This window comes from Lithobates pipiens, unplaced genomic scaffold (genome assembly GCF_037356315.1).
Source record: "Lithobates pipiens isolate NorthernLeopardFrog02 unplaced genomic scaffold, aLitPip1_a1.2 Scaffold_30, whole genome shotgun sequence".
Taxonomy (NCBI): Eukaryota; Metazoa; Chordata; class Amphibia; order Anura; family Ranidae; genus Lithobates; species Lithobates pipiens.
Window position 1 is genome coordinate 72,269,298 of NW_027507791.1, and position 22,282 is coordinate 72,291,579.

The 22,282-nt window shown below is 41.9% G+C and overlaps 1 protein-coding gene across 3 annotated transcripts in view; it reads left to right on the forward strand.

Moving 5' to 3' along the window:
* The window catches only part of TMEM260 (transmembrane protein 260), a 143,920-nt gene extending 123,950 nt beyond the window's left edge, over positions 1–19,970 (forward strand). For 2 of the 3 annotated variants that reach the window (XM_077464430.1, XM_077464431.1), the window contains 8 exons: positions 709–820; positions 3,046–3,218; positions 4,595–4,766; positions 7,335–7,483; positions 11,202–11,378; positions 13,543–13,596; positions 13,711–13,801; positions 19,179–19,970. In XM_077464430.1, the coding sequence (XP_077320556.1) occupies positions 709–820; positions 3,046–3,218; positions 4,595–4,766; positions 7,335–7,483; positions 11,202–11,378; positions 13,543–13,596; positions 13,711–13,801; positions 19,179–19,439 (1,189 nt within the window). In that variant the 3' untranslated portion in view covers positions 19,440–19,970. The remainder of the gene's footprint in view (positions 1–708; positions 821–3,045; positions 3,219–4,594; positions 4,767–7,334; positions 7,484–11,201; positions 11,379–13,542; positions 13,597–13,710; positions 13,802–19,178) is intronic. The other variant, XM_077464432.1, reaches the window with a different exon arrangement.
* The last annotated feature ends 2,312 nt before the right edge of the window (positions 19,971–22,282 follow it).

Genomic DNA, 22,282 nt, shown 5'->3' on the forward strand with positions numbered 1-22,282 from the left:
GGATGACTGTGGAGAGATCGATTCATTTATTATTCATATAATGGACGGGCATGATATTCTCACCATTGTTTGATTTATATAAGGACGCTATATGGATTAAATTTGCACATTACATTTTGTTACAGATTATACTGCTTGATTTATTTAAGGACACTTTGTGGAAAATGTGCATGTTGCACTTCATTTATTTATTATATCATTGTTTGCTCAAATGCACTATATATACCCCAAGGGATATTCTTAGATTTATATTTAGCGCTGCACTTATTCTAATTTACATTTGGAAAATGACAGGTTCTTATTGTACCTCCTGTGATACTGAGCACTTCATTGTAGAAAACGCAGCACCATACGTAGATGTTTAAACGCACTTTGAAAAAAACATGAAAAGGCACATGAAAACACTTGTTGAAAAAGGCACGAAAACAGAAGTGCATCAGTGTTAGGCCAGTATAAATATTACGCTGAATCAGCAATTCTCCAGATTCTCAAATTTACACCCTCCCCATCTATTGATTATTTAGTCTGTTTCTAAAATTTGGAAGGGCTGCTGGCTTGGAAATTACCATATTTCCTAAACCAAACATTGGTCATTATGTTTGTTGAAATTCCATTGCAGTTATTTATATTCTCTGTTGTTCTCCCTTATTAAAGGCTAACATAGCACAATATTCCTAAACTCTTTTTGTATAAAAAATTCTGTTACAGAAGCTCAAACATGTCAGAAGTTGGTCTCCTTGCCATGATGCTGTTCGGCTATTCCTTGTTTTTCTCTTGGAGGGCAAATTTAGACATTGCTAAGCCTCTTTTCCTGGGAGTGGTAAGTCACATGAGTAAAAGTATGTATAGGCTATATGTGTGTGTAATGTGCAATTCGTACATCGTACTTCACCAGAAAAGTTAGTTCTGGAACTAATGGGTTATAAAAAGACCCAGTAACCAACTTCAAAAATTGTAGGTAAAAGCACAGAAAATCAAGTATATGTATGCTCGCTTGCAGTGTTTTCCCTTTTTATAAATTATTTATTAACATTCAATGTACCTTTCAAACCCTTTAGAAAATTTGACTACTCCATTTAGTGTAGTTCACCTCAGTGCTTCAGTTTTTCATCCACCTTCTTACTTATAGCAAGAAGTCTGGCCTACTTTGGTTGCCTTTGTCAAAAATCTGGTGATCCTGAAACATGGCAGTTTGAGATGCTTGCTTTCACATAGGAAACCTAATGTAAAACATACTCCAGTATTGGAAGTTTGAATATGATTAGTGATGCAGGAAACTGAGAGAGTGGAAATTAACCTCCGTAGTGGTAATACTCGGTGTGGCTTGGGGTTCATTTTCAGTACCAAAATTGGTAACCCCGAGCCACACTCGGGATTACACAGCAGTATCCAGGTACAGATACTTGTTTGGTCCCTAGGATCCTGCGATGTCCTCCCGCTGTATACCCCACCCATTGTACCACTGTTCCGGACTCCATTCCCTGCGAGCATTGTGATTCATGAGGGCGGAGCCCAGCGGAAAATTCAAAAAAGTACAAAAAACATAACAAACACAATACATTGTAATCTGTAGATTACATTACTGTATCAAATCATTTCACCTAAGTTTTGTCCCTAGTGCTTTGTCCAGTGCCCTGCCTGCACTTTTACCACTCTTTCTGCCATTCTTTCTGCTTGGAAACTTGAGATTGTCCATAGCATCCAAAAAGCGTCCCTCTACGTCAAAGGTGGTTATAGACCAGCTAGAAAACGGTGATAGTGAATTAGAATCACTTGCAGAATTGAGCGATAGTGATTTGTGGGGAAATTCGTCATCAAACACTGAAAGTGACGACCATGATGATTCTGATCTCAGTGATGTGCGAACTTGGGGCTCTATTGACTATGGTACGGATCACGCAGCACTGAGCTCAGTCGCAGAATAGTCGCGGTCAACACTTTCAGTGTCTTATAGTGAATTTCCCCATAAATCACTATCGCTCAATTCTGCAAATGATTCTAATTCACTATCGCTGTTTTCTAGCTGCTTTTGTGGGTTGTATAATATAAGAGGCCGGTTAAATCAAAATAAGAAATGAGTACACAATATTTAAATAACGTAAAAAATGCTTAATAATACATATATATATATATATATCACTGGTAACTTATTCTAAAATAATCCAGAAAACACATAAAGTGCAAAGTGATAACAAATGTCCAACTGCATTAAATAACAAGAGTGTCCATAAAAGATTTAAAGTGATTTAGGTCTTTACACCGTCACCACTGGAAACGATCGTGGAAAACAAATTACACCCAGTGGATAAGGGTAAGCAGCCTACTTACCAAACCACCATGACCCCTTTAATTAAAAAGACAGATCAGGTGGAGCTTTGACAGATTTAGGTACTGTCGCCTGTGCTTTTGGACACCTATGGGATAAGCCTGGGGAATCACTCCATTTCAAGATTGCTCAGAAAAAAATTGAAAAAAGCAGGACCATAGCATAATTCCATTCTATTTTAAAAAATAAGTAAAAACAAGCCAAATGGCCTCTTACTTTAAAAAGTTTTTACCTCGGCACTGAAGGGAAACCGCATGCAATACCAGGTGGATTGTGAAGCAGCCGTCCCGCTCGTGCTGTGTTTGGCCGACGTGCATCCCACAGCCTGGAGATGCAGTATGTGCCTTATGAAAAAATGTGCAGCTTTATACTTTATTTCAGAGCACTGCTCACGTGACTGCCCACCGCTCTCCCTCCCAACTGACATCAGCGAGGGAATCTCAGCCCTCCCGCTTTAGTTCAGGGGTGGAGAACAGTGTATGTGCTTTTTTATAAAGCACATACACTGGGGCACATACTGTAACTTAATCTAACACAGGGGATTCTAGGAACAAGACAAAGTGGCTTTACAACCCTTTTAAGTTAGCCGATTGGTTACGTTGCACATCTGACCCGAGATTCTGTGTGCACCAGTTTTAGCAACTTCCCCCACTGAGTCTATTTGTTCCATGTGTAAAGCAAAGTAGTCCAGAGCAACTAATTCTTAACGTTTTCTACAGGTGGAGAGATTTTGGATGCAGAGCAATATTGTGGTGTGTGTGTTAGCAGGCCTCGGCCTAGCTTCCTTAGCATGCAGCTTTTCTGCGAAGTTGACCAACAAGCACTGGATCTTCTACACAGAATGGATTTTCACCGTTGTCTTAGTTGCTCGTCAGATAAGTGTTAACTATAGGTAATCCTTTGTTACATTGTCTCTACATGTACTAGATGCTCCTGGGTCTAGCAGGACATTTTTTATTTTGAATATTGCAGTCTGGAAACAGATTACTGTATTTGTACCGTGAACAGACTGCTAAATTCCAAAACTCTTTTTTAGGGAGGTAGTTTATCTGTTACAGTGCAGCCATGCTGCTTGCAACCATATGTTAAACTCTGACTATGGGTATAACATGGTATAAAAAGTGGAGTTCACCTTTAAACTAAATGTATTGCTGCTGGAGGGGGACTTAAAGTGGTTCTGAAGTCTGAAGTTGTTTTTTTTACATTAATGCATTCTCTGCAGTAAGGTAAAAGGTCTTCTGAGTGCAACTCCCTCACCCTAGCCCCACTTATAATTACCCGAGCCCAATCTCTATCCAGCAATGTGCATGAGAGCAGCATCTCCCTCGGCTCTCTTCCTCCTTATAGGCTCAGAGACCGAAGTGCAAGCCATTGGCTCCTGCTTCTGTCAATCACAGCCAGTGGGGAGGGATAGGGGCGGGGCCGAGCCCCGTTTTGTGTGTCTATGGAGTAAGCAAGTATGTGTCCCCCAAAGCAAGCTGTTTGCTATGGGGAACTTGGCAGAGGGGCGGAACCAGGAGCGCCAGCGGAGTGCCCGAAAAGAGGAGGATTGGGGCTGCTCTGTGCAAGACCATTACACAGAGCAGGTGTGTATGACATGTTTGTTCTTTAAAATAAAAAATCTAAGGCGTTTACAATCACTTTAAGCTAGCCATACATGGTTACATTTTTTATTAGTTTGCTAATGATTAATGAGTACAATTTGACAATCGCATTTAACATTACTAGTGATGAGAAAAGGTGAAGGATGGAAGAAAATTATATTTTCTTATCTGGAGGAATGAAATTCTAACTGTGAATGTGCATTCTGTACAGGAAAAATCTTACTTATCATAATGTGCATGTTGTAGATAACATTTGATCCAGAAGCAGAACCTTCATTGTCTGTCTCAAACATTGGTTTGTTTTATACAGTATATATTGTAAGCGGTAGGGTCACAGGCTTAAACATTACATTACTTCCATGCATCTGGAACTTAAACATTAAAATTCAAGCCATTGACATATTGTAACAACCGGACAACATTTAAGTGCTTTCTAACTAAATTTGTTGCGTCACTGTCGATCCTATCGTATGCTCTGACGGTAGATTTTTCTTAATTTCTGTCCAAACATTTACATGGAATTCTACCCTTGATTGGCTATCCTTAGTGTGACTATTGTAATGAGTATGAAAAGTGCTAACCATGCCGAGAGAGTCACTTTAAAGTTTAAAAGAACAAACTACATACATTTATAACATAATTTCTCATATCTTTTCTTTTTTAGCCTTTGTGACCAAAGCAGCAATTATGTGGTAGACACATTTGGAAGGAACATTTTGTCCTCCTTCCCATTAAACGCCATCATTTTGCTGAGAGGCGATTTGCCAGGAAACTCATTGCGTTATCTTCATTACTGTGAAGGACTTCGTCCTGACCTATCCTTAGTGGATCAAGAGGTGAGAGGAGATAATTGTCCTTCACAGCCCTTGCACTAAAATTCTAAAGGTCTTTTTTGTTTTTTCAAAGTGCACTTCTTTTCTCTTAAATCAATGCTGTCTTCGCTTTTCATGGAAGACTCTTCTAAGAACCTGTGCAAGAGTCAGATCACATTAAACAAGTCATGTCTTAAGGGTTGTCTAAAAATCCTTGTGTGACTGCTCCTAAATAATCATTGTGCCACCTCTGCTTTTACCAGACTGGAAGACAGGACGTGTTCATTGTGTTATAGAGAATGGGCTAATGTGGGAATAGACTGACTGCTGCCTCAATTGCTGCAAACCTATACAAAATTACAGGGTATTTCATATAAAATAGCTTTTAATAGTATTTATGGGTAAATAGGTTCATGGCTTCTGAAGCTTTATTGTAGTATTGGTGAGGAGATGGGCAGTATTATATTATTTAATTTGGATTTTACAACTACTTATGGCATAGAAGAAAACTTGAAATTCTCAATTTTAAAGCCCAGTTTCAGGTCTCTCTCTCTCTCTCTCTCTCTCTCTCTCTCTCTCTCTCTCTCTCTCTCTCTCTCTCTCTCTCTCTCTCTCTCTCTCTCTCTCATTTTTTATTACTTTTTGACACTTTTTTGGTGAATGGGTAGGGGTAGGTACTATGTACCCCATACACATTCACATGGGGGTGGGATCTGGGGGCCCGCAGACCCCAACAACATCCCTATCAACATGGGGACAATGTGCTTTGGGGTGGGGGGAGCAAAGCCCTCCTGCCCCAAAGCACCCATCCCTTCTTGTTAAAGTCATGTGGCCTAGTATTCCTGGCCTGGCTGCATGCTCAGAAAAGGGTCTAGTATGGATTTTGGGGGACCCCAAGATGTTTTTTTTTAAGTTTTTTTAATTGCCTGCAATTTTTTTTTATTTATTTAGCGGGGAAGCCCATTGAAAGCTGATGAATCTTTGGTTGTTAAGGATGCCAAGGCCGGATTTCCAGCCTGCTCCTTAACAACCAGCTATTCACTGCGCCCTGATTGGGCAAATCAGAAGAAGATATTGTTGATCTTTAAAAGAAGTAATAAATACTTGTATGTGATACACTTACTTATTTCCTAGAATGCAAGTACTTTACATGAAAAGTACTCTGATGGTAGAGTTAAATGGGACTTTTTATTGTGGATACATGTTGCTTTAAACTTGCTACTTGGTGTTGCTTCTGCCAATTTATGAGAAAGTGGGTTGCTAGGTGTTTTTAACATTGTATTCTCCCTAAAAGACCAAAACGCCAAAATGACGTGATATTATTATATTATTTTGTATCTTGGCCAAAATATGTAAATGTACCACCTGCACCAAGGGTCCTCATGTTTGTAGGTAGTGGGCTACTTAAAGCAGAGTTCCACTCATTTTTGTGTTTAATAGAAGTCAGCAGTTTCAAAAAGTGTGGCTGCTGACTTTTAATAAACACATACTTACCTTTCCCACGGTCATACCATGTGGATGGCCAAACCCTCGGTTCTCTCCTTCGCCTCTTCGCAGCGCCGGTATTGCAAGTGTGGACACCTGGCTGTGACAGCTTGAACCTTCAGCTTCACAGCCGGGTGCGCATGTGCGAACCACGCAGCACCTCCCCATTGGTCGGGCAGTCTTCTGGGACCTGTGACGTGTCCCAGAAGATTGCAAGGAGGGAGAGGAGAACTTCCACTCGAGCCCCTGCTCCAGCAAAAGTGGGAGCAGGTACCTGTCAAAACAAGGTAGCTGCTGCCCCCCACCCCACCCCCAAAATGACACACCAAATGTGGCATATTTGGGGGGAGGAGTGCTTAAAGCGGAACTTCCCCTTTTGGGTGGAGCTCCACTTTTATAAATTGCAGATAAATTTCTCCGTAAGTACTTTGATGATTAACCTATTTACTAATAACATTTGGGAGCCAGAAATTCTGGTCCTTGCTAAGCCAAGTCATCTTGTACAGGACCTACATGACTTTATTAAACAAATCTTCACATATTGGATATACATTTGTGGACAGTGACTGTCTTTCTTAAACTAATGACTCAGATGACAGCCCATAAGCGGTTGGAGCAGCAAAGTACAAAATACTCAATATTTTTTCCTTGCATGATGGCTGCAAGAGCAGGTGGGCACGTTTTTATTTTTTATTTTTTTAGATGGAGCATTAAACAGGGGTGCTGTTTGTGCTTCCTTGGGTTACACAAAAGCATACCCTGCTGCTGGATAATATCAATAAATAAGACATTTCACTTTTAATAAAATATGTATTGGCCATTTCCATTTAATAAAAAGAATCTTAAAGTGGAACTAAACCCTCCTATCCTTAACAGCCAAGGAAGCTGCCATCTTAGCCTTTGTTTGATCTGCAGTTGCCATGGTGCTGCACGTGTGATCAGTTATGACACCAGCTATTTGATGGCTTGAGAGCACAAGCACTTGTGACATTTATAATTTACTGTTCTGGGAAACTAATAAATCAATGCTTTTAGTTCCACTTTGAGAAAAGCTAAGGTTTACTGTTTTTATATCAGGTATGGTAATTTTTCATTGCTTCCTTATAGATGATGACATATGACTGGTATGTACCAAAGATTGCAAAACACTTACCAAATGTTCATTTTCCTGGCAATCGATGGAACCCAGTAGAAACAAAGCTTCCAGATGGAACAGCCACTTTCAGCCTCCTCCGTTTTCTTAAAGTAAATGAACAGTAAGCATTTCTGCGTACTATTCTTGCGGTTGCATGGTCATTCTATAGTAATACAATTAGGGCTCACCCCTTGTCTCAGCCCCTACTCACCTCCAAGAACTGCCCCTTGGCACCACCCCCTACCCATCTCCCAGTACAGCTCAATTTAGAGAACAAATAGATAAAGTCGCGCTACGGACTTCCCACTCTATATGTGGCTAAAATAAATGAAAATGAAAAATAAAAATAAAAAGACTACTGTGAATGGTGGAATTTACAAGGGTTAGAGCTGTCTTTGCCTAGATCCTCCGCCTCTTGTGGGTGGGGGGGGGGTTAAAATGTAAAGATTTAAATAATGGGCTATGGCGCTAAAACCCAATATGTGTGAGATCTATACATAAATATATATATAAATTTAATTTGTGTTACAGTGCTACCAAAATTATTTTGATATATTTAGTGTGTGCATATATGTACTAATACTGCTGTGACCCGTAAGTAAGATTTGCCTATACTAATAATAACAAATTCATAAAAATTCATAAAAAATTCATAAAAAACATTTGAGAATTTGTGCAAAATAATTAATCCCAAAAAACATACAAAAGATTGTGCAAAATAATTAGTCCCAAAGAACGTCTTTGTGCATGAAAAACTTTTCAAAATCGCATTCTAAAATCGCTGGAAAGTCCCATGCAGTAATGTTCCAGGTGGTGGTAGTAAAGTAAAGTGACTAGTGCAAAAGTGCCAATCCTCAATGTAGAGAAAACACTCGTCCCCGGTGCGCCACTCAGTATTGTGGTAATGTGAATGCTCTCACCAGATCATGTACCCCTGTGGGGTTGGATGGGCTTTCACAGTATGAGCCACTGTGCTGCTAACTGGATACTGCTGCTGGTGCGCTGGGGGAATGTTCGCTCTTCACTTTATATATCCTCCGTTGTTATATGCATGGAGGGAAGAGAAACATATCCATGGTGCAAATACGTTTAAAACCACTTTTTATTTAGTTGTAAGAAAGAAAATTACTCACATTTGCTTATGGAAACAATTCACGTATGTGAACAAATAGAAAACAAACTCCGCCGGCCGCTGCTGGCTATGGGAAGGGTGCCCGTGGGCGTGGCTACGTACGTACGGCGGAGTTTGTTTTCTCTCTGTGTCTTTTTGTAACCCCTAACAACTGCAGATACCACCCCCCCCCCCCCCACACACACACACCCCTTCCATTTCTTGTACAGGTCTCTTGAGGACAGAAAGTGGGGAAAAAAGCTTCCAAATGGAGTCACAAACAGAAATAAAACTACTCCCTGCCTCATCCAAATTAACTTTGTGAAAAGGTTTTATATAGTACTGTAAACTGGTTTGGCTGAGAACTACAGCCATGGCCAAAAGTTTTGAGAATGACATAAATATAAATTTTCACAAAGTCTGCTGCCTCAGTTTTTATGTCTCAGTTTTATTATCTTTTAAGAGTGATCAGATGATTTACAATTAATTGCAAATTCCCTCTTTGCCATGAAAATTAACTTAATCCCATAACAAAAAAACCCATTTCTACTGTATTTGTGAAGAAGGCTTCAGGGCGCCCAAGAAAGTCCAGCAAGCGCCAGGACCGTCTCCTACAGTTGATTTAGCTGCAGAATCGGGGCACCACCAGTGCAAGGCTTGCTCAGGAATGGCAGCAGGCAGATGTGAGTACATTGGCACGCACAGTGAGGAGAAGACTTTTGGAGGATGGTCTGGTGTCAAGAAAGACGGCAAAGAAGCCACTTCTCTTAAGGAAAAACATCAGGGACAGACTTATATTATGCAAAAGGTACAGGCATTGGACTGCTGAGGACTGGGGTAAAGTCATTTTCTCTGATGGATCCTCTTTCCGATTGTTTGGGGCATCCAGAAAAAAACTTGTCCGTAGAAGAAAAGGTGAGCGCTACCATCAATTCCTGTGTCGTGCCAACATTAAAGCATCCATGTGTAGGTTTGCCTCTTAGTCAAGCCAAGTTTGCCTAAGAACACAGCCATGAATAAAGAATGGTACACAATCCACTGAGAGCAACTTCTTCCAACCATCCAAGATAGTTTGGTGAGAAAACAATGCCTTTTGTAGCATGATGGAACACCTTGCCATAAGGCAAAAGTGATAACTAAGTGGCTTGGGGAACAAAACATTGAAATTTTGGGTCCATGGTCGGAAAACTCTCCTAGACCTTAATCCCTTTGAGAACTTGTGGTTGATCCTCAATAGGCAGGTGAACAAAAAAAAAAACGCAAAAACCCCACAACTTCTGTAAGAATTTGCTGCCATCAGTCAGGATGTGGCCCAGAAGTTGATTGACAGCATGCCAGGGTAAATTGCAGAGGTCTTGAAAAAGAAGGGTCAACACTGCAAATATTGACTCTTTGAATAAACTTAAAGCTGAGTACCAGCCTGTAAGAAAAAAAATTTGAAGTCAGCAGCTTCAAATAATTTAGCTGCTAACTTTTAATATAAGGGCACTTATCTATCCAGGGATCCCTCAATGTCGGCAAGCCAATTCATCCATCAGCTTTGGGATGCAGGCGCCGACATTGGAAGTAAGGGAAACCGGAAGTGAAGCCTTCAGGGCTTGACAGTCGGTTTCCTACTGGGCATGCACCAGTCATGTGGCGCTTTCTGAATGGTCCTGTCGTCTTCTGGGACACACACAGGTCCCAGAAGACAGCAGGGGGATGAGGAGGGGGCTGATGCAAACATAGAAATTACTTACCTTGCCGCAACGAGGTAGGACAGAAGTTCAGCTTGAAAATAACAGACGATCCGAATATATGATGAAAAGCTTCCGTCTGACTTTTTCTGTCGGACATTGTGCTTGTGTGAACGCGGCGTTAGGCTCGGTTCACACTAGTGCGATGTGGGAACCCTGCAAATCCACTGCGGGCTCCCGCATCACACCCAGCTCGCACAGCAGTTCACACTGCCATATACGAACTATCGGAAGTGTCAATAAATTGGTAATGGCACCCCCATTTGAGCTTGTGTATGGCACCGCAAACTGACCGTTCGTACATGGGGCAGACAAAAAAAAAGGGTCCTGTGGGAGTTTGGTCCAGATGAGATATCAGCCTACTATGTGTATGGCTGAAATCGAATCGCACAAACATCGCATGTGATTTGCATTACAGTGCGGTGCGAATCAGATGCTATGGCACGCTGGTGTGAACCGGTGTTCTGGCATATAGTGTCCTGCCATCATATACGGTCCGCCCCGTACTGCGCAAGCGCAGTGCTTGCGCAGTACGGAGCAGAAGAAACTTCGGAAAATCTCCGAAGATGAACAGCGCCTGCGCCGTGAGTCGAGATGGTAGCCCCACCATCCAAGCGGAGATAGGGCTGGCAAAATTAGAGGGCCCCTCGCGGGCTCGCCTCGCTCGCCACGCTTCGGGCTCAGCCTCGATGCGCTCAGCTCTTTTTATTACAACTCTATGTCCACTTGGATGGTGGGGCTAGACCTGGACTCACGGCTCAGGCGCCGTTCATCTTCGGGGGTTTTCGGAATCTGTGTGTGCTGTGTACTGCACACGCGCAGTACACAGTGGACACTATCCGATGGGGGACTCTATATGATAAGACACCGGCACTGAAGCAGCAGACATGTGAAAATTTATATTTGTGTCATTCTTAAAACTTTTGGCCACAGCTGTATTCTGATTTGGATTTCATTTTTTGTCCTAATATATTTTACTTATCTGCCTGCAGCAGGGAAATATTTGTATGTATTGGACTGAATGAAGGTGATCCAACATGGAGGAAAAGCTACTCGTTGTGGCCATGGGGATCGTGTGAGAAGGTTGTCCCCACAAATATACCTTTCGATGCAGAGGAATGGATCACACTCACCACCAATCTATATAACTGGACAGAGGAGTATGGAAAGTATGTGTGATGGTTTGCAATATAGCTTGGTGTTTTGTGGTTGCTGGATGTACTTGTAGCACCATAACCCTTTTTAGGGTGGCCTTGACTTATTGGGCTTACCGGTTACCTCCGCTTGGCTTGTTCTTCCATGTCTAGGGGTTCCCAGGGTTTATACCCAACAACTTGGACGCTGACACCAATAAAGTCCCTTTGAAAGGTTTTATTTTGCAGGGGTAACATCCAACAACACAGTCTCGTATAGGAACCGAGGGCAAGGGTGAAGAACTCAGGCACCTTGAACTGCAGACATAACAAAGTCTCTAGTACCACCCAGAGAGTAGCCACTCGCAGCTGGGTACCTCACGGCTGAACAGATCTCTAGCCAGAGACCATGGCAATCAGCACACCGGTCCGGAACTTGTCAAAACCTCTGAACGTGTACAAGCTATAACTGGAAATGGACAGGAACCTTTTTCTTCAGTACCTGGAACGTTCTCTGTCTCCTTGATAGTACTATAAAAAGCATGGATTCATCAATATCCTTCCCAACTCGGTAACCAGGCACTTCTCAGGATGCCACTTGTCGGTCCTCCTCTGAAGAGTCCTCCCCCGGTCACTGTGTTGTGGCACCCCTCCAAGCCGAGAGCACACCCGGACACCTTGAATCCTCCCTCAGTTACTGCGCCTCCGACCACGAACTCCTCCCTGAACACGTGACCTCCCCATCTTCCCAGACTCCTCAGCGGGGCCCGGCACACCCACTGATTGGTTCTGAGAAGGCTGATACCCAAAATGTCCAACCAGGCCTGGTTCTGACTTGTCATGTGCACCTCACTGTACACATGACCAAGCAGAACTTCCAACACAGCCCAGCCAAATTGATGCCAAGGTCAACCTACCTAATTAAACCTCAGAACCCCTATGGTTCTGAGGCAAAAACTAAATTTACACATGAGTGACATTTTGTCCAAAATGTCATCCGCTACATACTATTATGGTGCTCATACACATTTGTTTTTTTTGTTACATTAGGAAGACAGCGGAGTCACCAGCATTGAGACAAGGAAGTATGAAAAATAGAGGATCACACTCAATCAATATGCTTAAAGTTAAACTTTACCCATAACAACTTGATAAAAAATAATATTCTTTTGCATGGTACATACATTCAACATTAATAATTATGTCACCAAAATTAGTGTGTGCTGTAAATTGCCTCCGGCATTCCTCCTGTTTCTGTAAACTCATCAACTTAACGGTTTCAGAAATAACTGCTAACTGTCACATCTGCTTGTGTCCTCAACCTATCTGTCAAAGCATCAAATGGCTGGTGTCATACTTATTACAGGTGCAGCACCATGGCTGTTGCAGGTCAAACAGAAGCAGCTTCCTTGTCTGTAAAGGATAGCAGTGTTTAATTCTTTGTTAAGGCTGTCAATAGATCTGCCTCTACAAATTTGTCAGTGCCTAAAAATAGAGAGCAACTGAGCATGTGCAGAGAAGGGTGAGCTACATGTAGCTTTACCTGCAAAAGGGGCCAGCCTGATGTGATCTAGCAGGATTTCATTTTCTGATTTGTGAGGGACAGTGTCTAGCTGTGACAGCTAAACTTCAGACAAATGGATAAATGCACAAATGAAATACATTTAAGGGAGCTGTTTTACTACAATGGATTGTATTGCTGTCCATTCAGTACTGAGATTTGCACAGCTCTGCGCACCACACAGCCATGAACGGCAGAGTGGGAGACCTACCTTTTTTTCTGCTGCAGTTCAGTAATACTTGTAGGGCTTGTTCCTAGGACAAGGAGAGGCAGCAACCTCAGTGAGATCATCTCTCTGCCGCTCTGCTCTCTACTCCTATCAGCATCCTCCTTTCACTGTAGCATAACTGAATGGCTCCTTGTACTGCCCTCCCTCCTTTCTGAGCTCTGCTGTATCAGTGTTGAATGTGTTGAAGGTTAAAGGAAATTTTCCATTCCAAAGTATTTCTTTATTTTGGATGAAATGAGAGAGATGTTGATCTACCACCAGGGTTTAACTTCTAGGCTCTAACTTGTAGGAGTGCTTTCAAAATATCTCTGGCCCCAAGATAAGAAGCCTGTGCCTGATATGTTTTAGCTGCTTTATAGGTTAATAATTCGATGTTACATTTTATATATAACATATTTCTTTCCTATAAGGTTTGAACAGTCGTCCTGGGAAGCAGTGGCCAATGGCGAGATGTGGGAAGCAAGGTATAGTTTTTTTGAATGCAGTGTCAACATGCAGCAATTGTCATCCTTCTGTTGTATAGCGGAGTCTGTATGAGAATCTGTGATTTTACCTTTAATTTTTGTTTTGTTTTCCAGAGTTAAAACTGCCTTTTTTATCTTTGATCTGGCTGAATCTGCTCACTTATCTGCAGCAGTCAAGAATCAACTCTACTTCTATTCTTACAAGGTAACATTCATTCATCATAGAATTCAGCCTAGTACACACGATCAGAAAATCGGATGAAAAATACCGCTTTTGAAGCGATCGTATGGTAATCTGATCGTTAGGCGATTATGACAGTTCGCCTGGAATTATTCAAAGGGACAAAATGATTTATTTCTTTTGTGTGATACTATTTTTGTTTAACCACTTCAGCCCCGGAAGAATTTACCCCCTTCCTGACCAGAACACTTTTTGCGATTCGCCACTGTGTCGCTTTAACTGACAATTGCGCGGTCGTGCGACGTGGCTCCCAAACAAAATTGACGTCCTTTTTTTCCCACAAATAGAGCTTTCTTTTGGTGGTATTTGATCACCTCTGCAGTTTTTATTTTTTGCGCTATAAACAAAAAAAAAGAGCGACAATTTTTTAAAAAAAGGCATTATTTTTTACTTTTTGCTGTAATAAATATCCCCCAAAAATCTAAAAAAAAAGATTTTTTTTCCTCAGTTCAGTCCGATACATACTCTTCTACATATTTTTGGTAAAAAAATCGCATAAGCGATTATTGATTGGTTTGCGCAAAAGTTATGGCGTCTACAAAACGGGATTGTTTTATGGCATTTTTATTAATCTTTTTTTTTTTAATATGGCGATCAGCGATTTTTATCGTGACTGTGACATTATTGCGGACACATCAGACATTTTTGACACCATTGTCATTTATACAGGAATCAGTGCTATACAAATCCACTGATTCCTGTGTAAATGGCACTGGCAGTGAAGGAGTTAACCTCTAAGTGGCAGTGTAGGGGTTAAGTGTGTCCTGGGGTGTGTTTCTAACTGTGGGGGGCGTGGCTGTGTGTGACATGTCACTGATCTCTGCTCCAGTCACAGAGAGCAGAGATCAGTGACACTGTCACTTGGCAGTATGGGGAGATGCTTGTTTACATTAGCATCTCCCCGTTCTTCCTCCCCGTGAGGCGATCGCGGGTATCCCTGTGGAAATCGAGTCCGCAGGACCCGCGACCCGATTCACTGAGTTTGCCGCATGCGTGCCCGCTGGCCGCCTCTTAAAGGGCAACGTACAGGTACGTGGTTCTGCCTGTACAAGCCCTTCTGCCGACGTATATCGCCAGGTGGCCGGCAAGCGGTTAATCAGTCGGTTTTCATCTGTAAGAAATTGGAAAAAGAAGACAAACGGCGCACGTTTAGGAGATATTTGCACTACCTATAGGTAAGCCTTATTCTAGGCGTACCTATAGTTAAAAGTCACTGTGGGGGGGGGGGGGGTTTACAACCATTTTAAGCCAGCCATAGATGATTTTGTTTTCTTTACTGGTACCACAGGTTGCAGGAAAGAAAAACGCTCAATTCCCCAATCAACACAATCAATGCTGATGGGGTAATCCCTCCCCTGGAGCTACTGTGGCATGGGGGGGGGGGACCATCCTAGCTGGGAGAACACACAGTGATTATTGCCAGTGGCAATAATCGCATGAAACATTCCACAGGCTGATTGTACCGAAGTTGATTGATCTACTTCGGTACAATCAGCATGCCCATACATGGTTCCAATCTAGGGCGGTCCTTGCTGAACTGTCCAAAATCTAACCATCTATAGACAGCTTTAGTCATTTTTGTCCTTTTTTTATTGTACGTGTTTTTTTGCAACTAATAGCCATGTTCATAAATCAATTCCTTATTAGCATTTTGAATACAGGAATTTTCACACAGGGTAGTTGGGTTACATTGTTTCAATGTGTGTAATCTGTGCAAGGTTACCTTTAATCTGGGGAACAAAAGGAGCTAGTCAGAAATGAGCTGCCAGCTTTAGAGATGAACTCGGGCACAACTAGTACACAGTAGACATAACATGCCATAATTGCACTTTTTTTGTTTTGTTTTTTGTGCGATTGTCTTACAAGATTTGGTGTAATCATGGTACCTTTGCCTGCATCTTCCAAGTCCGGAGACCTGTCTCTCCAGGAAGGCAACTATGGTGTACTCTGATGGGTCTCCAAACTTCCAGTTTCTATTGTAGCACTTTATCTCCGCTATGGCCCCACACTGTGATGAACAACACTCTGTTATGGTCGTTAAATAGCAGAAAGTCTATCAACTCAATAATCCCTACACCAGACTGAAAATGAAAGTAGCTCTAAACCTACTAGGAGATAGTTCAGAGGATGCCAGTTAGATCAGTGAGCTGTAGCATAGCCCTACCACTATTGCACTCTCCTGAAGAGGCTTTAAAAAAAATAACTTTAAATTGGCTTGGTGCACTAAGAATTTTACATAAAAGCCCAATCATAATGGTTGATTTACTAAAGGCAAATAGACTGTGCACTTTGTAAAATGCAGTTGCACTCTGCAAGTGCAGTTGCTCCAGAGCTTAGTAATTGAGATAAAGCTTCACTTTGCAAAGAATACCCAATCACGTGCAAGGAACAAAAAAAAAAACAACATTTTTGCTTGCACGTGATTGGATGATGGAAGTGTGTGGGTGTGGGTGCCTCCATAGCAAGCTGCCAGCTGTGGGGGGTACTCTACAGGAGGGAGGGACCAGGAACACCGAAGAGCGACCTGAGAAGAGGAGGATCTGGGCTTTTCTGTGCAAGACCATTGCAACAGCAGGTAAGTATAACATGTTTGTTATTTTTAAAGGAAAAAAAAAACGGAACTTTAGAATCACTTTAGTTGAACAAGCTGAAGTTAGAAGCTGATTAGCTACCATGCACAACTGCACCAGATTCTGAGTGCACCAGTTTTATTAAATCTACCCCGTGTGTCTGTTATACTACAGAGTGGACTAGAAAGTACTCTGGTACCTATTGGGCTGTCTATCAGTGGTACAATTGTCTCAACTGCAAAGTAAAGGCAAGACTATGAAAATGATGGTTGTTAGTTCATTGTCTAACTGATTGAATATTTTGTGACCTAAAGAAGAACTCTGGCCAGAAGTTTAAAAAGCTTGTTAAATCCCCCAGAAGGACCCTTTGTACACCACACTTTGTCCTGTTCAAATCCATGAAGTGAAAGGATTTTTACTAGTGCTGGCTGTAGCTCCTCCACAGGCTGAGGCCCAAATTATAGGCGTTCCAATAGGGGGAGATACAGGTGCACTCCATCATGCCCCCTCTCCTCTGTGCACTCTTAACACAATCAGAATATCGTACAATAAATACAAACGCTTTCGAATCAATCATACGATAATCTGATTGATAGTATACAGATGTCATGTGACATTTTCGGACAAACTTGAAAATTGTTCTCGTACGATACCAGATCATATGATTTTCATTTAATCAGTACAGTTTTCATCCAAAAATAAAATGTAGATACATTACATCACTTCCGAGTTTCTATTCTGAGAATTTTCGTACTTTAGTAACCTATTCGTTTTCGATATGGAGACAGACTAGCATGTAAAAAAAAAACGGACAATCATTCATCCCATAATCCCATCATGTGTACTAGGCTTTAGTCTGAGCTAAGAATAGTAACATAGTTAGTAAGGTTGAATAAAGACACCAGTCCATCCAGTTCAACCTGAGTGAGTGTGGGTGCGTGTCTACAATTGTCCCTATCTCTATACATTGTGTCTCATTAAGATGCTCATCTATTATAATTATTTATTTAAGGTACTCATATAGCGCCATCAATTTACACAGCGCTCTACACATACATCGCACACTCACATCGGTCCCTACTCTCAAGGAGCCCACAATCCAAGGTCCCCAACTCACATTCATATATGAGGGCCAATTTATTGGACAGAAGCCAATTAATCTACCAGCATGTCTTTGGAGTGTGGGAGAAAACCAGAGTACCCAGAGGAAACCCACACAAGCACAGGGAGAACATGCAAACTCCAGGCAGGTAGTGTCATAGTTGGGATTTGAACCAGCAACCCTTTTTACTGCTAGACAAGAGTGCTACACCACACTGCCATGATCCCATCTCCCTCATCCAGTGTGGTCAGATAGCAATGAGCGAAGAGATCTAACCTTGCTACTCAGTACACGGATTTCAATGGAACCAAGTGCGAAGTGCACTGGGTCCCCTGAGGATCGGCCAAAAATTGTAAACGTCTGGTGTGACTTCTACTTTAACCACTTGGCGCCCATACTACGTCTATTGACGTTATGGGCTTTCGGTGGTTATATCTGAATGATGCCTGAGGCCACAGACATCATTCAGATATCGGCGTTTTCAGCCAGCGATTCCCTGCAGCATAAGAACGATCATAGTGGCTGTTCCGCCGCTTGATCATTCTTACGGGCGGCGGAAGGGGACGCTCCCGCCGCCCTCCGGTGCTTGTACCGACTCAACGCTTCCATCGGTGAGTGGGTGACAGGATCCGCCGGCCCCCACCAGTTGCCATAGAGATTTCCGGCGGACCAGATCGTCCCCAGAGTCTCTATGATCGTTCGGAGGCCGGGCGCGATGTTATGACATCACACCCGGCCTCGGTATTCAAATTAATGGCGCCGATTTGGCAGGGAAGCCAGGATTGTTTTTTTTTATTTTATTCTTCCCAGCCTAGAGGTGAGATATGGGGTCTTATTGACCCCATATTTCACTGTAAATATGTCCGATCGTGCCATATTCCTATTACAAGGGATGTTTACATTCCTTGTAATAGGAATAAAAGTCATCAATTATTTTTTTTTAAGTGTCAAACTAAAAAAATAAAAATAACAATAATAAAAAATAAAAAAAAGTAAAGCGCCCCTGTCCCCGTGAGCTCGCACACAGAAGCAAACGCATACGTAAGTCCCGCCCACATATGAAAACGGTGTTCAAACCACACATGTGAGGTATCGCTGCAAACGTTAGAGCGAGAGCAATAATTCTAGCTCTAGACCTCCTCTGTACCCCTAAACATGTAACCAGTAAAAACATTTAAACATCGCCTATGGAGATTTTTAAATACCAAAGTTTGGCGCCATTCCACGAGCGCGTGTGATTTTGAAGCGTGACATGTTGGGTATCTATTTACTCTGTGTATCTTCATCTTTCACATTATGCAAATAAATTGGGCTAACTTTACTGTTTTTTTTTTTTTTTTTTAAGCATGAAACTGTTTTTTTTCTGAAAAAAACGGGTTCGAAAAATTGCTGCGCAAATACCATGCGAGATAAAAAGACCGCCATTGTTTTCTCTAAGGTCTTTGCTAAAAAAATATATATAATGTTTGGGGATCTATGTCATTTTCTAGCAAAAAAAGAATTTTACATGTAGGAGAGAAATGTCTTTTTTATACTGCCTCTGTGTTTTATTAATGATATTTGAATCAGGTTTGAAGTTTGATGGTTAGGAGAAGCACATGAACAGTGAAAGATGGGAATTTTTCAGTGTTGTAAAGATAAGGGAAGGATCTTTTCTGTCATGTTTCAGTTGTACAGAGAAGTTATTAACAAACAAGAGAATCACCCCATCACTTGGCACAAAAACTATGCCATTGCTTGTGAACGAATGCTACGTCAACAAAGACGTGACATCGACCCGGGAATGCTTTTGGATGATGCCATCAAACATTTTTCTGCATATGCCAGCAAGGCAAAAGATGATAATCAAAAGGATGCAATATTACACGCTGTTCAATACTTCAAAGAGGAGCGCCTGCGACTTAAACACAGTCTGAAAGGAAACACGTAATGTACCTTCAGAGTCTTAGAAGAAACCGCTGCAATAAAGAAGACCTACTGACTTTAGGCTCTTGGGGCAGCCATTTTGACGCTGCTAATTTTCAAGTACAAAATGATGTAAAAGAAGCACAGTGGGGAGTATATTTTGGGTGTTAAAACTACACAGATGTCTGGTTTATCAGTTTAAAGAGGACCTCTCCAAAGCAAAGCTGATGTGTTTTTTGTTTTTTTTCGGCAACTCAACCAATATTTACTAAAGTGTAGCATGTGAGGTTATTGGTTTCCAGTGACCCGTCTGAGGCACAGTGAAGGCAGCCATTTTGTGAGACGCTAGAAATGTCTGTGTAATGTGTGGTAATAATGACTTCTTCTGTATGAAGGTTCACAGTCTTTTCTAACTGCTTATATGATGTGAAGTTTCAACTTTATTGATTGTAAAGCATTAAATGTAAGTGGGTTTTTGTAGCAGCATTGCATGTTTAAACACATAAATGTGTGTTAAGGTTTTTTAAAAAATAAACTTTTCTTGTATAATATGTAATTAGTGTACATGGAACCGACTTTTTTGCACATTACATTCTCCTACAAGCTCTACTTGCTGCTTGTGTTTTACTGTGCTTTCCCACAATGCAAGTCTATAGGTCACCTGACTGACTGAAAAGAATGCCCTTCCTGTGTGATTGATACCTTGTCTCAACTGTTTTTAAGAGAGAAATAGTGTAAATACATTGCACCACTAAGGCTCGGTTCACACAGGGGCAACACGACTTTCAACACAACTTTTGGAGGCAACTTGGACGTGACTTGGACACGACTTGGACGTGACTTGGACAGATTTGGACACGACTTACAACACTACTTTAAGTCGCCCCAGGCCAGGCGACTTGCCGTGGCCAATCAGAGAATGAGCTCTCAGGGGGGAACTCCTTTTTGAGAGCTGATAATTCTCTGAGAGTCGCCTCCGTATAGACGGAGATCCGACTTGGAGGTGACCTCCATTGAAATCAATGGGTACCGGTCGCCTACAAGTCGTATTGAAGTAGTACAGGAACCTTTTCTGAAGTCGGAGCGACTTCAGTAGTGTGCATTAAGACAGCTCTCATTCACTTACATTGATTTGTACATGTTGTGCGACCTGAGGTGACTTGGGGCGACTTGAAGTCGGATCTGAGTCGCCCCTGTGTGAACCGGCTCTAAGAGCTTTCTTTTGTCGCTAATCTACAAATTTTTCTAAATAAAGCAAATATGTTGAGCGAATATATAAAAAAAAAATTGAATATCATGTCAAATATGTACCCTTTAGTACAGTTGTCCTTTATTTAATGCCCCCACCCTCATACTTACCTTCCTACCAGCTCAAGTGATATTTACTATGTGGACCTGCCAGATCTTCTTTCTGCACAGGCAAGTCATATTCCACTGTATGGTTAGAGGCTGCTATGAATATGGTTCACCTATAGCAGGGGTAGGGAACCTTGGCTCTCCAGCTGTTTTGAAACTACAACTCCCATGAGACATTGCAAGACCCTAACAATCACAGGCATGACTCCTAGAGGCAGAGGCATGATGGGATTTGTAGTTTCAAAACAGCTGGAGAGCCGAGGTTCCCTACCCCTGACCTATAGGAATGAATTGGGCAACAGTGCCCAATGGCTGTGCAGTACTGGGCAGGGACGCACATTGAATGTTGTGAAAATGGAAAGGAAGGTATGTGTTTTACACCACAGGCTGCACTAAAAGGGGGAGAGGACATTCATTTAAAGTGGAGGTAAAGGCTAATGATAAATGCTAAAAATGTTGCCCCCCCCCCCCCCCCCCACCTTTGCTGTATTGCCTTTATAAAAGAGACTTGGTCACATGATTAGGAAGATCTGGCTCCCCAGTGTCGGGGAACGCTCGACAACGGCTCTGAATTCCTGGGGCTATGACATCCCCCGATGCCCCCCGTTGTCGCTACTCCCCCCCCCCCTCTCCAGCAGCAGGTACTCACTGACACTGGGGAGCCTGAGCTTCCCACCAGAGCAGATTAAAAATAAAAGGTGTTTCCACAGACCCCTTTTATAAACACTATGCAACATGGGTAGGAAGAGGGGGGGAGGCAACATTTGTGTACTATTGTTTCCTATTTCCAACGCTGAGATAATATACAGTGACACTGGCTATTTTATCTTCATTGTGATTCACAACTCCATGTTTCAGTGGCAACTTCAACTCTACAAGCAGGTTCCACAATGGTAACTTCTATTGACACAGTGCAGGAGAGTGAACCACTGTACGTTACCATAGAGAGGAGGCCCCACCAGAGGTCCAGTTCTCAAGCACAAAACCACCCTAATTCAGAATTGCAGGCCACCTTAACTTCTAAGTAACGCTTTTCTTTGTTTGTTTTTTTCAGGTATGTGTTTTTATTGTTAACGTACATCCACATTATTGTAATTAATTCAAGAGTACAATTTTATTACATTTGAAACAAATCTATGATTGTGCTGTAAATAATACATACAAATCAAAAACATTTGACATTGTGTTTTTTTTTTTTAAATACATATTGTAAATTGTTATTGTAATGTTTACCTTAAAAGTAGATTTGGATTTGACTTTCAGGCCTTTAACTTCATGTTGTGCCATATTTCCATGATTGTTTTGAAGGGAAAAATATACAGTGGAACCTTAGTTAACGAGTAACGTGGTTTTAAAAGACGAGCAACTTTTTTTTATTTTTATTCTGACTCTGTTTACGAAAAACTCGCAAAACTAGCAGAATGGGGTGTGCAGTACCGCATTTGGCCAGAGGTGCGGGGGCACCGGTGACACTCGAAACGGTTTGGAGCTGTTCGTAAATACTCTGAATCA